The sequence below is a fragment of the Rousettus aegyptiacus genome, unplaced genomic scaffold (assembly GCF_014176215.1).
Source record: "Rousettus aegyptiacus isolate mRouAeg1 unplaced genomic scaffold, mRouAeg1.p scaffold_m13_p_15, whole genome shotgun sequence".
Taxonomy (NCBI): Eukaryota; Metazoa; Chordata; class Mammalia; order Chiroptera; family Pteropodidae; genus Rousettus; species Rousettus aegyptiacus.
In genome coordinates, this window is record NW_023416290.1 from 58,097,677 (window position 1) to 58,114,443 (window position 16,767).

General features: G+C 60.6%; 1 protein-coding gene across 1 annotated transcript in view; it reads right to left on the reverse strand.

Annotated features, from left to right (window-relative positions):
• The window catches only part of FAM135B (family with sequence similarity 135 member B), an 85,076-nt gene that overhangs the window by 17,109 nt on the left and 51,200 nt on the right, over positions 1-16,767 (reverse strand). The window contains exons 6-11 of the mRNA XM_016164292.2: positions 16,218-16,391; positions 13,669-13,795; positions 7,828-7,981; positions 5,819-5,868; positions 4,574-4,729; positions 3,758-3,831 (exon numbers count right to left, since the gene is read on the reverse strand). Coding sequence (XP_016019778.2) covers positions 3,758-3,831; positions 4,574-4,729; positions 5,819-5,868; positions 7,828-7,981; positions 13,669-13,795; positions 16,218-16,391 — 735 coding nt within the window. The remainder of the gene's footprint in view (positions 1-3,757; positions 3,832-4,573; positions 4,730-5,818; positions 5,869-7,827; positions 7,982-13,668; positions 13,796-16,217; positions 16,392-16,767) is intronic.

Consider the following 16,767-nt stretch of genomic DNA (forward strand, 5'->3'; position numbering starts at 1 on the left):
AAGCGCTTGGCCCCAGCGTTTGCAAATAGTCAGTATTCCTAATTCGAAGTTAGAAAATGTTTGTTCCCTTCTCCTTAGCTCCCTGCCAAGGGGGGGGGGGAGTTTATTCCCCTCGAAGGGAGACGATGAAAATCCCGTCATTTCTGCCGATGCCCCCTCACCCTTGTTCAGGGGAAGATGACGGTCTCACGGCGTGGTGTTTGGGAGAAGAACTGAGCATGCGTAGCTCACGTCTGTCTGTCTGTGTCTGACTGCAGCACTTTTGGGAGGAGCCTGACCTCAGGAAGCCCCACGTCTCTCCCCAGCCCAGGTGGTCCCCCGCTGCTTTGTGGCTGTGGAACTCTGCACGGGCCCACAGCAACTTCGCTGACTCCGCGTTCTCGGGAACAGATATGACGGACGTTACATTTGTGGTGTTATTTATGCATACACGTGTACTGACACATATGAACTACGTCCACCTCCTTCCTACTTCTCCACTGGAATTTAACCTACGAAATCCAAGGATGAGCACTGCGTTCTCTCCCGCGAGGCCCCGACGTCTGCCGCAACTTCGGAACCCTTCCACCCGTCTCTGGGTATTTAAATGGCCTTTTTATTGCGATCACTGCTGCAGTCTTCAGCCGTCGTGTGACCCGGGAACGTCCGGTTCTGCTTTGGGTTTATCAGAGAAGTGCAGCGATTGGTTGGCGACGTGCACGGGACCGCGCGGCCGGGCAGGCGGGCTAGGGCGTGCACCTAGAGGCCCGAAACGCGATTCTAATCCCGAAGAGATTGCGGAGTCGCGAATAAACCCGGCGATGAATCACGTAATTGAAATACCGCTTCCCTCTCTGTTCAATAGTTCTGATTCTTCATGACCTAATTAGAAGTCTATTTCCTCCCGAATACTGCTGTTCCTATCCTAGTCTGCGCTTTTTTTGGTCGGGTCATAGATACTATTAATTAAATACAAATTTCTCTACTTTCTTAAAGTTACGCTACGGAACCAATATTATAATCTCTTTTTCACATTTTTTTTTATTATTATTTATTGTTATTTACGCCTACAGCGCCTGGTCTTCCTAGATGGTCTCCCATCCAAGTGCTAACCAGGCCCGGCCCTGCTTAGCTCCCGAGATCAGACACTGGACTTGTTCAGGGTGGCGTGGCCGCAGACCAGGGACCGTGGCTCCATGGGGGCGCGAACCCAGGACCTTCTGCGTGTGAAGCGGACGCACTCACCGCTACGCTGTGGAACCACGTCCTCTTCTTCGCACTGACACATATTTTTCCGTAATGCTCATTCTATCTGGCATGTCACGTTTATTTACTTCCACCCCATGCACGTAACCTCCGCGAGAGAGGAAGTGTGTCTGTTTCGCTCACGGCTGCACATCCGACGTGCAGAGCCGCATCCGGCTCCCCGTCAACACTAACTAGACGCTTGCTGAGTGGCGGACACCCCCCTTTCATGTCTCAGCACCATGCTAAGAGCTTCGGCCACTGGTCTGAGGTCCCGAGTCGTGTAAGGTACAGAATCAAGATGTCAAACCACGTGTGTGAGATTTGCCACCCAAGGTCTTTCCAGCACATTCACTGGGCGATGAAAAGAAAGGCGTTCATCACGGTCGCCACGACACGAAGCCCAGATCCTTCATGCTGGTACCCACGGTCCCACGTGGGCCGGTCCCTACCTCCCTACCTGGCCCTGCCTCCCTCCGTCCCTCCTCCTCGCTCACTCCAGCCAGCTGCTCTGGCCTTCCCACTGCCGTCGGAGGACTTTGCGTTCCCTGTTCCCTCCCGTACAAGCGCCTTTCCCCCTGCGACGCCCTCTGCCTACTTGGCCGCCTTCACTATCAAGGTACAGCTCGCTGCCACTCGGTCTCTGCTCAAAGGCCACAGCCTCAGAGACTTCCTCTTACCCCTTCGGCCACAGCAGCCCTTGGCCCATGCCCAGAGTCGGTGCAAAAGCCAATCGTACACCTGTCCTCCCAACGCCACGCTCAGGTCACCCATGGTGGGTCAACACCGACCCCTGCGGGGCGCTCACCCCACGGGGGTCGGCGAGCACCGCAGACCGGAGTTGGCTCGTGGTTTGGTTTTGCTCTTCCGAGAGCCAGTTATCAAGCGTGGGCAAGGATCTGGCCAACCCCCCCGCCCCCTGTCATTTTCTGTGCCCTTGCTTTGACTCGTTTTTCCTCACTCGTCAATCCCCAAAGTGACAAAATCTACGTCCTGCCTCTCCCTCCACTGCGAGGCGTGATCCACGAGGGCAGTGACTTTACGTGGCCCCCGGCCGTGTGCTTAGTGCCTGTGTGTGCAGTGGACATCGGTGGCCCTCCCTGGTCACCCCCTCATGGCGCCTGAGCACTCCGTGGCTGGTTCTGTGTCCCGTGGGCCCTCATAGCTGTCATCTTGCCCATTTTAAGGAAAAGAGGACTTGGTCAGGTTTAAGGGAAAAAAAATTTTAAATAAAAAAAATTGAGAATGACCTAAAAATAAGTGGATTCTCAAGAATCCACTGGAAGCAAATGGAGGACCAGGATTTGAACCCAGGTGGGCTGGATGCTCTGTCCCCTGCACTGTGCACACGCGGTTGGCATGGCAACAGCACTCCTCCAGGAGAGTCCTCGCCTGCGTGTATGCTCACGCTCCTCAGGGACACAATCATGTCCTGGCCATCTGAAGTTCGCCTATTGTTGGGGTGACTCAGGAAGCGGACTCCCCATAGTCATCCTCATTTGCAGTATTTTGCTCAGTGACCCTGAGAAGTGACGTTTCCACCTGTCAGACAAACTCTTCCGATTTCAGTTTTAGAAAATACGCTCAGCCAGTAGGAACGAATAGACGAGTGAGCGGAAAACGGGGGCCTCGACCAAACGCAGGTCCACGGGGCACCACGCACCCGAGAATTCTGAAGAAGCCGCGTTAACACACGGGCGTGTTCCCCTTGGGGCCCGTCTCACGTCCAGAGCCTGGGAGGCAAACTCTAAATGTCACTCACTGTGAACCGGGGGAGAGCACCCGGCTTGAGTGCTGGGTGAATCTCAAGTATTTATTTCTCCAGCTGGATTTACTACGGCGTCTCAAAGATTATTCCATCCACAGTTAGCTTTTGGGGTGAATACATCATTCAAAAACAAAAAGAACCCCCTGGACTTGTGTAGCAAAGGCCAACACATCTGGGTGGGGGTGGACTGTTTTTGCTCACAAGAGAGAATGACCTCGCCTTTTGTCAACCCCCTGACATTTTCGACTATGTTTTAACTGTTTCTTTAATTTTGGAGGAAGGTGAACTTAAAAGTCATCAGTCCTCCTAATTAGGGAGTTTGGTCTGCATCCTTAGGCTAAATGCGTTTCGTAACTACCATGAAGTCTCTAGTGAATTCTGTGTTTTTTCTTGCCTAACTTGTGGTCACACCATCTGCTTCTAATTCATTTTGCAGAGAGGACTCAGCACAGGTGTTTTTGGGGGCAAGTCTAGGAAGTCTCAAATCTGGCCACAGAACCGTAATGACACTCAACACAGGGAACCTTTTGTTGGCTATTGACCTCGGCCACCGGCCGGCCCCCGCCTCTGAGGCTGATCGGCCCCCGTTGCCGGCAGACAAAACACAGCCTGGATGTGCAGAGGTGGGCTGGCTCCCCTCCTGCAGAGTCTCCGCAGACGAATGGAGAAAGCGACTTTGCTTGAGAATGTTTCGGGCGCCCACTTTTAGGGCGCAACACGGCATGTGATTGGGCGTGTGACTTACAGAGTTGACATGTGACTTACAGATTTTCCTGAAAGGTCAGGACGGCCAGTTTCTGGTGCTCCGTGTAAAAGAAGGCCTCGGAAAACCTTCGGACCTGAGGGATGAAATCACGCAAACAATTTCACTCGCTGGGCGGTGGCACCTTGACGTTTTATAAGGAAACTGAGGTCTGCAGAGGCCCGCAGCACATACGAATAACGGGCCAAGCCCACCACTCAGGCCTGAAATGACGACCTTTCCTCTCTGTCACAGCTGCAGCCCTGGGCTGATTGAGGGGCTCAGTTTAACACATGTTTATCTGTCCCCGCATTGCTCTCTGTCATTTTTATATTTTGGTCTTATTTTTCCTACTACAATATAAAACAGTTGAAAACAGGGGCCACAGACAAATGCAGATAAAACAGATTGTGTGCAGCTGGTCACACGCATGTGTCCCCTAAGCACGCGTAGATTCAGGCAGATATTGGGGCCTCTTACTGTGAGGAGACCGCCTTACCTGCCCGCACACATCCAAGCTCACGGCAAAGAAATACACCCAGAGCGAGCCTCGCATTTGAAAATACTTTCTCAAAAGCGCTTTCAAAGCATCTGCAATTTCCCTTGAGATGGGCTAGGTCACCATCTGGCAGCCAAGGAAGGCATTTTATGAAGGGACGAGCCAAGGTTCGAGAGGCTAAGTAGGGTCATAAAACCTCAGCGCAAGTCCACGGTGGAGCCGGGACCGTGAAGGGCCACAGGAGCCAAGCCCAGTTCGTCTTCCGCCCCACGAACTACCTGCCGTGAGACTTCCTTGGGAGATCACGTGATCAGAGAACCCATACCAGGTAACAGCTTACCCGCAGGGTGTGATGCTCTTGCGTGAGGTAAGCGGTCACTTGGGAGTGGAGAGTCACCGCGTCTAGGAACTGGGTCCACAGAGCCATCAGGTGGGAGGCGAGCCAGGCAAGGTTCTTACTTATCTGCTCAGTGATCTTCTCAGGACTGGTCGACATCTGGGGAGCAAAAGGTGGCCGTGAGTGACTAACTGCTGTTTCCTGCCCAGAGACTCCCTCTCTCCCCCCACTTTCCCACACAGCCCCCACTGAGCTTGTCACCCCCCTCTGCCTGGCTCCCTGTGACCTGGGGGTTAGTCCAAGCTCTGTACTTGGGGGCACACAGGCCCCTTTCACTGTTAGCTGGGGCCCCCCAGAGGCTGCTCAGTCACCCCACTGCCCCCCCTTCAGGAGCCCCGCCTTGCGCCACGGCCTCTGCCTCCGGCCTCCACGGCCCGGGCTGTCCCGGCACAAAGCACAAGGCTCCGTCACGCCCTCCAGGCTTGGCTCCAACGCAGCCTCCTCCTGGGGTCCACTCCTCACCGACAGAGCTAGCGACAACCTCTTGGGGCCCCGCGACCACGCCGGTACGTGCGCCCGCACCGCCGACCCCCGCAGCGCGAGAGGACCATCAGCGCGGGGCCGACGGGGTTCGGGGATGCTGTGCGCCAGGCTCTGTGCACGGGGAGCTCATCTCACCCTCCTCATGGCCTCGGCGCCCACAGGAGCCCGGCCGGCACGACGGGGCGTGGACGTGCGCCAGAGACGGTGAGTGACGGAAAACGTGCATTTGCCCAGTACCGATTCGTTAAGCGCATAGTTTTAACAGACGCCTGATGGGTTTGGGGGAAGCACTCACTACTGTCTCCAGCACCGACGCTGCTCTTGAAGCCCGCCTCCTGCCACGTCCAAGGTCGCCCGAGCGAGGGGCGAGGTCTCGATCGCCCTCCGTGAGAGGCACAGAGTCCGCGGTCAATCAAAGTTTGTTAACCAGATGAGTACTGGGCAAATTCATGAATGTGGCGTGAGCTCCAGGACACAGAGGCCCGTTAACCCAGGTTTTCCAAAACGTCTGGCCCAGAGCGAGGCGCACAGCAGGTGTCTAGTGGACGCTTAATGATTTAGGGTAACGGGAGGTGAGATTATCTCCTCCACCTCGAGCAAGTTCACCAGTCCCCCTACATCTCCGATTCCTGCATCGAGCAAGCGGCCGCGTTCGCCCTGCGTAACTAGTGCCGTTCAGGCCCCAGGTCTCAGTTCCCCAATTACCTGCAGCTCCGCGCACAGCTGAGACAGCGTTTCTTCAATAGTGAGGGACTCTGGGGGGAAAAAAAATCACACACAACACGCAATGAAACAGACACACGCCGAGACGCGGCGGCCGCCGACCGCGGTGGGGGGCGGGGTGCGCGGGCGCCGAGCTGGGTCGGAGCCGTGGGAACAAGCGTGGCGCCCACGGACCCGCCCCGTCTCGCCACTTTCCAAAGGGGCCGCGTTTAGTAAGAGGATAAACCTGGCCTGGAGCCCCGCGACAGCCCTGCGAGGGCGCTCCGTGAAGGTCGACGAGGGCGCGGTGCGGCTCAGAGGGATTCCGCACCCTTCGGTGCTTCTGCGGGCGCCGGCGCTCGCGTGCGCACGTGTGACGCGTGTGGGGCGGGGATCCGCGTCTCCCGCGCAGACGGGCGATCGGGAGCCCAGGGCAGGGGAGCGGCGGGCCGAGCCGGCGGCCAGCTCCGTGGGCGCTGACGTTCGCCGATGAGCATGGCGACCTGCCGCGCCACGGACCGAGGACCCTGCGACCCTGCCGGCCCGCCCGCGGGAACCCACCGGGATTCCCTGTTCACCGTTCCGCCCGTTTGACCCCCGCCCTAGTCGGCAGCGCACGCGTGGCTGTGGCTCGGGCTCTGACGAGGGCCCGGCCGCCCAGGCACGCGTGAGCACACGCCTGCCCGCCCCGCGGCCGTCCTCCGGCCAGCGAACCCCATCGGGCGTAGTGGACTTTGGTCACGCCCATCACGGCCGTGTCTCCGGTGTCTGGCACACAGTAGGTGCTCAATAAAAACACGGTCGCGAACGAACGAACCACAACAACTCGGTTCCTTTGGATAAAAAGAAGTGAGAGCAGAAGCCCGTCGCTGCCGCGGGATCCCACCGCCCCTCGGAGCCACGGAGACCGGCTCCTCCCGGGCGCGTCTCGGGATCAGCTCCGTGAGCTGCAGGAGCCAAAGCGTGGCGCCCGCCCTGTCCGCAAGGCTGGAGCTGACGGAGCGAGCGGCCGGGCGGCTCCAGAAGCCGGTTCCCCGCCCGCCGTGCCGCTCTTGGCCCCCCGCCCCGCACGCCGGGCACCGCGCGCGAGGAACCTCGGGGCGCCTCTGCCCTGGAAGACCCGGGTCTAGTGGGGAGAGAAACGTGTGACTGTATCGCGGTCACAGGATGTGTCCAGTGCGATAACGGGCGGCCTACAAGGTCACGGACGCTGCCTGCGCCGAGGCGGCCTCAGCCGGTGCGGTCCAGGGGGATAGGGAGAGCGGCCGGGGCGCCCGGCAGGTGTCCGCCGTTCACCCTGACCGTGGGTGAGGGACCCGGCCTCTGTCCTAGGGGCAGACGGGCCCCCTTAGAGGCCTTTGGGCAGAACCTCCGTGCGTCGCCCGCTATAAACGAGTGGGGCGTGACACGGGGAGCCCCCGCGGGACCTGCGCGCTCCTGCCCCGGCTCTGCTGCGGGGCCCTGAGCAGTCGCTTCCCGCCGCTGGGCTTCGGCCCCACCCCCCATCGCCCGAGAGGGGTGCAGGTCCCGTGGTCTCCACGACATGCAAGAAGCAGTTCGCCCCCAAACCCGGATGGCCTGGCTCCTGAGAGGTTTCTACCATTGCCCGGATTGAAAGCGCATGCGTGGGTCTTTCTCGGGACTGTTCCGCACTCTTGCAAGTTACGATCCTGTAACTACAGCTTAACTGAGGTGAAGGCCAGCGCTTTCCCGCCAAAGCGGCCGGACGCTATGTGCCAGCAGTGCCCGGTATGCACTAGGTGCTCAATAAACGCTCGGAGGCCGAACGGAGGGGTGAACGAGGGTTCCCTAGGTTCCTGCGTCTCCCCCCCCCCCCCCCCGCGTCTGCCCGTCCCGCCCGCACACTCCGCCGGGGCGGGGCGGAGCACGCACCCACGCTGGCCGGGAACAGGGCTCGCCGCCCGCATGCCCGCACACCCGCAGGCGTCCGCGGTCCCGGAGAGGCAGGCCGGCCGCCGGGGCGCGCGTTGGCCCCGGGCCCGGCCCCTTACCCAGCTCCGCGTGCGGCAGCTCCGGGACGTCCCGCGTGACGAGCAGGAAGTAGGCGCGCAGTCCCCGGTGGGCGTGCAAGAGCAGGCAGCACAGCTCTCGGTGCCACTTGTACGCGTGCTGCACGCAGCTCTCCGAGGACGCGTAGAAGCTCCCCTGCCGGAGGACAGAGACCACGGAGGAGCCGTCACCCGCACCGCCCCGCCCCGGCGGAGCGCAGGGAGCGGCTCGGCGCCCCGGGGAGGCGACGCGGAGTCGCTGTTTCCCATACAAACAGAAAGGGCCATGACGAAGCCGTCTATGAAGTCACTACCGACATGACTGACGACCATTGCCGGGACGGTTAAATGAAAGAGGACCGATCTAATCCACCCAGGGAAGGCGCTTTTCAGAATGGCGTTTACACACACACACACACACACACACACAGTGCCCATTCGGGCTAAGCGACGCAGCTCATCCCTCACCGGAGGCTGGCAAAATGCCCTTCGAAAAATTAAATGGAATCGCACCACAGAATAAAACCGATCCTAAACTCCCAACAGCAAGCGTCGGTCGAAGAGTGCTGAACACATTGCAGGAGACAGCAGATGCCACGGGCTCACCTACCGGGCTCGGCCACCCAGGGCGAAGGCCATGCATCACCACCCGACTGCGCGCGAGCGACCTGGTCTCCATGGGAACGGAAGGTGATGCTACGCGCCTGCTCGTGGATGGATCTCTTATTATTTCAATATTTGTAAAGTGATTTTTCAAGTTGATAGAAACTAGGAAGCACATTCGATTATGCATGACAGTGGAGGCAGGAAGTATGGGGGGCGGGGTGTTCCTCTGGTCCTGCTCGTTTCTCAGGGAGGACAGGCTGATATTGGGGGCGGAAATCACAATACCCAGGCCTCCTGCGATTTCTTGAATCACTAAGCCTGGAACCCGCCCCTCACGGCTTTTCCCATGGAGGTGACGGTGTGTCTGCTTGTCCATGACGGCAAGGGATACCGTGACATTACTGACCCGGGGGAGGAAACCGAGCCTCACACAGTTCACTGACTTACACTCAAGGACGAAGGCTAGGAAATACGGGGCCACCAAGTCCAGGGCATTCCGAAGAGCCAGGAGATAAGATGACTCTTTTCAGCAATGCACGCCAAGTCTTTAATCACTCAACGAACAGCTACGTTCAAATTACGGTTTATATTTTCTTGTTTGGAGCGATTGTGAGCGTAGATGAGCTCGAGAGCACTCCTGCTGTGCCTGGGAGGTAAGGACCGCTCTGTACGGCTGCAGGTGATGAGGCGCGGGAGGCTGCGGTTGGGGACACGAGGCCTTTCCCACGTGGACTGCGTCCGGCCACGTGCAGACGCCAGGGTTAGGCACACGGCTTAGCGAGTCGGCCACACTGGGTTCTCCTCTGCGGCCTTCCACTTGTGTGACCGGAGGAAAGCTGCGTCACCCCTTGGACCCCCGCTTTCCCTGTGTCCAAACTGCAGGTGATGCTGTTAAGCTCAGGGGACCAGCACGGCCATCGAACATGATAAAGCACGGACAGCCTCAAGAGCCACGGGGTGACGGCTCTTCACCGAGGGCCCATTTCTGGGGCGCCCGTTGGCCTGGGCCTGCCCGGCGAGGATCACTTCCTGTCCCCAACACTCACAGTCCAGGAAGCAACGTCTAGGAAGAGATTCCTAGGAAACAAGCGAGGACAACGAAATCCAAGGCTGCAAAGGTGAGAGTGAGCATGAGGGTACTCGGGCCGCAGAGAAGGGGTGCTGGCCCGGCCTGGGGTCGGAGTGACAGATCCTGGGCGTCCAGATCCAAAGTCTGTGCCTCCTGGTCCATCCCAGATCGCCCTGGGGGACTCGTCAGAGTTGCCTGCAGGAGCGTTTTAAAATGCTGCTGTCTAAAGCTCCCTGGTGATGGCTGAATCAGATCCTCCGGCAGGAGGCCTCAGAGATGCCTAACATTCAACAAATAAAAAGGAAAAGGCTCCCCGTGGGGTGCTGATGTGCGCTCCTGGCTAATAAGGACTGCACGGTCCCGGCAGCAGGGGCAGCCCCAGGGAAAGGCTCTCCCTGCCTGCGGCCGGATACCAGGCTCGAGGTCGTTGACCACCGATGAGCTACGAAGACGTGCAAATCAGTGGGACTCCTGCTGTCTGCATCTGGGGGCTGAGGAGCTGTGGAGCCTGACAGGCAGCTGTCAGCGGCAGGCAGGCCTGCGCGTGACAAGGCAGGTGTGACAGGCGGAGCCGAAGGACGGACTCCCCTGAGCCGGCTCCTTGGTGGTGCCCTTCTGTGGATTCTCCATCTGAATTTCTCCTTCTTCCTCTGACCTGCAGGTGTCTCTTCGGTCCCGGGCGAGACTCGGGGAAAGGCGGCACGAGGGGAGGGGACGCGGGCTTACATCGCGTCCGGGGGCCTAACTCGACCCCTGTCTGACTCGCTTTCTTCCTCCGTCAAAGGAAACGTGGGAATGAATGACGGACGTGTGCGTCGGTGGCTTAGGGACGTACCCCGGATCAGATCGGGTGTTCGAAGATGTGAGCAGCAAGCAGGGGCATTGCCCTTCGCACGCCGTTGCGGGATTTGAAATTTCTAACCACTCCCTCCCTCAGGCACTCAGCCACGTGGCCCGCTGAGGGCAGGGACTGCGGTTTATCATCTGCCGCAGGCCGGTGCTCGCGCACGAGGGGCTAAATGCGTGGGTGCTGGGGAAACACTTGACCCGACACACCGGCGTCCCGGCCCACCGAGGCACGGCTCGGAAGACGACGAGAGTCCCGAAGCCTGCATCCGCCCGCCAGGCTGCCGTCAGCGCCCCTGGGCAGCGGAGCCGCCCCCACGGCTTTCGGCGGGAAGGAAGGGGGTGTGCGCACAGCACCCCTGGGGGAAGAGGGGGATTCTCCCGATTCTGAGGAACTCACTTCCCGGTCTTCAGTGAGAGCCTTGTCAGAGCCTGAGCTTTTACTAAGTGTGATGGTTAGCTTTATGGATCGATTTGGCCAGGCCACGGTGCCCCGATGTTTGGTCAAACATTATTCTGGATGTTTCTGTGAATGCGTGTTGTAAATCGTTAGACTCTGAGTAGAGCAGACTGCCCGCCATAACACGGGTGGGCCTCGCCCAGTCAGCTGAAGGCCTGAATAGAAAAAGACTGTTGACCTTTCAGGCAGAAAATTGTCTCAGGACTCGACCTGTAACACTTTCTTGCATGTCCGGTCTATTAGCCTAACCTTCAGATTTTGAACTCGCCAGCTTCCATTATCACAAGAGAGAATTCCTTAAAATAATTCACTCTCCGGTGTGTGTGTGTGTGTGTGTGTGTGTGCGCGCGCGCGCGCATGCGTGTGTGTGTGTGTGCACACGCATCCCATTGATTCTGTTCCTCTGCAAATTCTGGACTGATCCATCGAGCACATGCCAAGGTCCCCAGTTGTTTCAGGCAGAGTCAGGGATACCCCAGTAAACATGGCAGAGAGAGGGGTGATGGGGGTCTCCAGGACCATCTCGCCCCAGCTTCCGTCTACACGGTGGGAAGCTGGGACGTAGGCAGGGCCAGCGTCTGGCTGCGGGCCACACCGCGGGCCAGGGCTAAGGCCGACCACGACTACATCTAAGGCCCTTCACTGAGCGCCCCGCCCACGAGGCCGCGTCGGGGCTCCTGGAGCGACACTCGATTTAATTACGTGGACAAACTAACAGAAACACAACAATGGCAGAGGGTTCTTTACGGAGCACTTTTGTGCCCGGCGCTAAGCTCGAGGCTTTTATATGCTTATTTCGTTTAATCTTCTCAGCCCCTGCCAGGCAGGCATTAGTATCCCTTTGACAGATAAGCCACCAGTCAGAGAGGAAAAATGATTCCCCACAGGGAGAGGAGCCGCTGCTGCCTCGTGGTGGGAAGGGGGTGTTGGGAAGCGGACACAGCCCTCACTGCTGAGCCTAAACCCGAAGCTCCAACGGCCCGGGGTGCCGCAGGAAAGGGAGGGCTGCAGGGGGAGAGGCGCCTGGCGAACGGCAAAGGGACACGGCTCGGCTCGGCCACCCTCGCCTCCCCGCGAGGTCTCCTGTTGCCGCGAAAGTCTAGTAGCTGCAGAAGCCTCTGCAGAAGCCTCTGCAGAGCAGCTTATTCTGAACAGAACACCTGTCTCTGATCGCCCAGGTCGGCTGCAGTCCGCGTGGATTCCAGCGTAAGTCGCTAATGCACCGGCTGCTGGGCGATTTGGATGCTCGGCCCCGGGGGGAGCGGCCGGCGTGGGTTTTAGTCTTTGCTTGGCAGCCCTTGCCTGGTGGGAAGGCAGGGGCGGCACCGAACCCCCAGAATTGGGTGGGGCCCAGATGCAAAATGCACAGGAAGGGAATCAGGTCCCGAAAATAACCCATTGGGCTGAGCTCCAGGAGCAAGTTCACTGCCGAGCACCCACGAATGAGCTATTTTCTCTGACTCTTGTAAAAGACAAGGATGTCTTCTTTGACACACATCCCCAAAAATAGCGAGGAAAAAAGAAAACTCTACTGTATCACATGGCTGCTACGTGTCTATTTTTGTACTGTTTTCACACATATTAACTCCTGAAATCCTCTCTAAAACGCAGGTATTATTCCATTTTAGAGTGGAGGCACCTGAGTCTCCACAAGAGTGAAGAAGATCCCCCAAGTCACACACCGCCGAGCACGGCAGGCGTCTGAGACCAGAACCTTCTCTCCCTCGCACCGCAAGCCTCCCAGGTGGAGGCCTGGCTGCGCCATGCTCAGCCTCCTCGGGTGCAACAAAATCAGAAGGGCTGGATGACCTCCCACGCCCCCTGTCCCTGCAACCAGGCCTAGGGCTTCCCGACAGCCTCCGAGGGCAGCCGCGCCGGCACGCACGCCTCGGCGAAGACCCCACCGCTCTCCCGCTCCGGCCCACTGCCTCGGGCCACGCGGGGCAGAACGGCACGTGCGGGGCTCAGCTCCCTGGCCGAGCGGCGCCCGGCACGAATGCGCCTCGTGCACGTGTAGCGATCGTGGGCTCGACGCACGATGCTGGAGCACAGATTACGGCGCCGGCCCCGGGGGTGTGGTGCTGGATGAGACGGCCTCTGTGCCCGGCCACTCGGACTTCAATGCAGGAAGGACAGCAATGCCTAGAGGTGACCGGAGGAAGCATCCGGGGAGGGGGGAGAAACCAGGGAGGGCTTCACAGAGGCGGCGGCATCTGAACGAGGCGTCAGAGGCTGCGCGGGGACCGGGGCGTCAGAGTCCTTCAGAGCGGACCCCACGTCGCCCTCACTCTCACATGCTCGGTGGCACCGGCAAAGGCTCTTCTTGTCTTGGGATATCGGTGTCGAAAACACTTTGAAGCGAACCTGACATGCAGCACTGGGTACATGCTAGTACATGCTAGTACATGCTAGCACATGCTAGTACATGCTAACACACACGGCGCTGCATGTGCTCGTGCCCCGCGAGTTCATCACCACCCGCGTCCCGCAGGGGAGAAGACAGAGCCTCGGGGGCGTGGGCGGCTGAGACGCGGAGGGGCCTCGAGACCAGCTCCAGCTCACTCTGCACCCCACGTCGCCCACGGTCTGGGGGAGCCCCCTGCAGCGGTCCCCCAGAGAACCCTCCTCCCCAGGGACCAGGCGGAGCGGCCACATGAAGACCCCGCTCCCGGCGTCTGCCCAGGGCCCGGCGCCAGGATCGTGTCGGAGAAACGCAGCAGCGACTCAGAGGAGGAACGGACGGACAGACGGATGAGTGGAAGAGACACACAGAGCGAAAAGCCTCCTCCGCGTGGGCCGTCAGGGAGGAGCAGGGCTCTCCCAGGACGCAGGCGCCCGGCGAAGCCGCCCCGTGCAGAGTTACCTCGGAGGAGGTCGGCTTGCAGTATCCAGCGCCGAAGACCAGGTTCTCCAGAGAGAGGCCGGACTGCTCGGGCCCCGCGTCCACGCCGCCCCTGCCCAGCCACGGGCCTCTGCCCGGGCGCGTGAAGCTGGAGGAGAGAATGGAGGGGAGATCAGGGGACCCAAGGAGAGGGACGGTGCCTCGCGCTCAGTCCCCAGGGGTGTCGGCAGGCAGCCCACGAGACCCGTCCATCAGAAGGGGTAGCTCGTCCCGTGGGCGGTGTTTGGAGGGGACACTTTCGGGTGCCACCGTGACAAGGGGGTGCAGCTGTCTCCGCATGAGCCGGGGAGCCGAGCACGACGCTCGTCCTACTGTGTGTACGAAGAGGCGCCCCCCGAGGCCACGCACAGGGCTGCCGTGCTGAGCGGCAGGGCGGGGGGCTGCACGGCGACGTCCCCCAGGGGCAGGCATGCGGAGTCCACACGCCGTGGGGAGCGCCTCCAAGCCCTGCGCGCTCCCCGAACCCCGGTCTGCTCTTCTGTGCAAGGGCGCAAGGCGACGTCTCCCTCCGCGGCCCACACGGGAGTCTAAGAGGACCACGCTGTCCAGGCCGACGCCGCGAGCCCGGGCGGAGGCCGCTGCCCCGCAGCCCGGCACGCAGCCCCCGCCGGCTCTGTGTGCCGTCGGAGGGTCGGCGACGGGCTCGGAGGAGGCTCGGGGGGCCAGTGTGGCCCTCGGGTCTGCCTTTGCTGGGCCGGCGGGCGTCACACACGTCCGTCACCGTCCCGGTTTTCGTCACAGTCCGCCTGTGCCCCGTCCCCTTCCCTCCGGATCGCCTCTGTTCGGTCCCCTCGTGGCCCGCCGTCTCGCCCTGCGTGAGCACTGTCTCACAGGCGGGCCCTCTCCCCCAGGGCGAGTCAAAGGCCCTTGACGATGAGCAGCCTCACATGGCACCTCCTCCAGCCAAGGTGCTCGAGGGAGGCTTGTGGGAGGCTTGAATCCAAGACGCCCACCTTCCTGCTTAAAATAGTGAAGGGGAAACATAAAGCCGGCATTTTATTTCTGTTTAATTCATTTGCTCGAGCGTCCGTGAGGCTCACGGCACGGGCCTGGCAGGGTGTCAGGTGCCAGGGTGGCCCGACTGAGGCTGACCCTCGCCGTGAAAACATTTCGGTCTGGAGATAGAGGCAGACGAAACATGTAGGGGCTCAACTCGGGGCACCGATGGGCACTTTATAGGCCAACCTGGGTGACAAGGACGACTAGGTGCTATTCAAGCAGAGGGCAGCCGAGGGGTTAAGGGGCGGCCGAGGAACCGGTCGGCCAGGGTGTGAACCCCGGAGGAAGCGCCCGTAAGCCCTGTGACATGGCAGAGGGTTTTAAATGTCCCGGTGCCTCTGTTTCCCCGTACGTCAGAAGGGCTGACGCCGGCACCTTCACTCGGGGCCGCGGCGAGGACTTCGCGAGCTTAGCCGAGTTCGGCTCCGTAGAGGCTGGAGGCTGCCGTCGACATCGCCGCAGATGCGATAACATCTCATCGTTGCTGCCTCGACGCAGCCCCTGTCGGTACCACCACGACCACGACCACGTGGAACAGAATCATCGCTCTGATGGGTTCGGCAGTGAGCCCGGGAGCAAGGCTCCGGCCAGCGCGAAGGCGGGTCACGCGAGGGTGGCAGAAGGTGGCAGAGGAAACACAGAAAACACCCGAGCAGTGGAGCTCGCGGCTCGTCCAGGGGACGGGCTGCCCGAGAACGGCGGGAGGGACTCGTCGGGCTGATGTGTAGAGCCGGCGGCTTCTCCAGTGGGTCTGGACCCCCCACGCGAAACCCGGTTTACCCGTTTAATGGTTAAAGATGGGATTCTTTAACTCCGTCTGTTTCAGGGAAGGCGAAGCGTCTTTTGAGGTTGAGTTTTAACTTCACACTTGTGTCCTCCTGACTGCATCTAACTGATGCCTCAAAAACGGCTTTTCTGGAAAAACTAGAGCTTGCCCTATGTGACAAGTGTTTCTCGTAACTTTCGAAGGCTTCTTCTGTCCCCAGCCCCTGCGAGCTGACAGGACCCTTCCAGCGACTCCCAGGGGACAGGAGTCAGCTCTGTTTTGACCTCGACCCTGGAGAAGCTGAGCGCTGACGGTGGATTTCTGTCTGCACCAGGCGAGGAGGCCCCCCCGTACCTGGCCACCGTCCTCATCTGAGTCACTAAAACCTCGTGCGGACAGGACGCATTAGCGTTCCTGTTTCAGAGATGAAGTCTCGGTGTCTCGGGGACTTTGGGCGACTTCTCAGATGAGCCGTGGTTAGGAAACAGCCAAGCCAGGCACGGGGTCCCGTCTCGGGTCTGATCGGGGGTTTTCAGCCCCGGTGCCTGCCTGTGTCCCTTTGCCCCCTGGTGCCCGCTCCTCACCCCCGCCCACCTCTCCCCTGCCCCTCAGTGAACCCGCCTGGGAGAAGCCCCTCCGGTCTGTGCTGACCGAGCCCGCCGGCCTCCGTGCCTCTCGGCCACTCCTGAGACGGAAGGACCAGCAGGCCGGGCGCCCCGCACGCCGCAGGGCCCACGCTTCGTACCTGATCAGGGGCTGCTGCAGGGCCACCAGGGCGGCGTGGACGGTCACCGAGATCACCGACAGGTGGAAATAGTCGAACATGACGGGGACGTGGTGGTGGAGGCCTCTGCGGGGCTGGAAGTGCAGGCCCAGCGTGCGGCTGCTGATCACGGGGGCCCCCGCCCCGTCCCTCAGCCTGGAAGGCAAGCCGGCGACCCCGCGTGAGCGGTGGCCGGTCACCCGCTGGCACGCGGCCACCTCGCCCCGGGCCCCCCACCATGCCCGCACCGTCTCATCCAACCCCTGCAAGTGCTCTGCCCAGTAGAAATCGTTTTCCCCACGCCTGGCAGATGAGGAAGCTGAGGCTCGGGGCGGGAGGCGGGGTGGGGAGACATCCCACAGCTGCTTCCGGGCAGACGTGGGGCTCGCGCTCTGCCGCCGGGGACACCAAGCCCGCCCTCCAGGGACAGCGGGAGGCCCAGACCTTCGCCAGGCTTGCCGGCGGCGGGGCCCGCCCGCCCCCCACGTTTGCTTCCCCCTTCCCTGCAGACGGCCACGCCGCACTTCCTGTG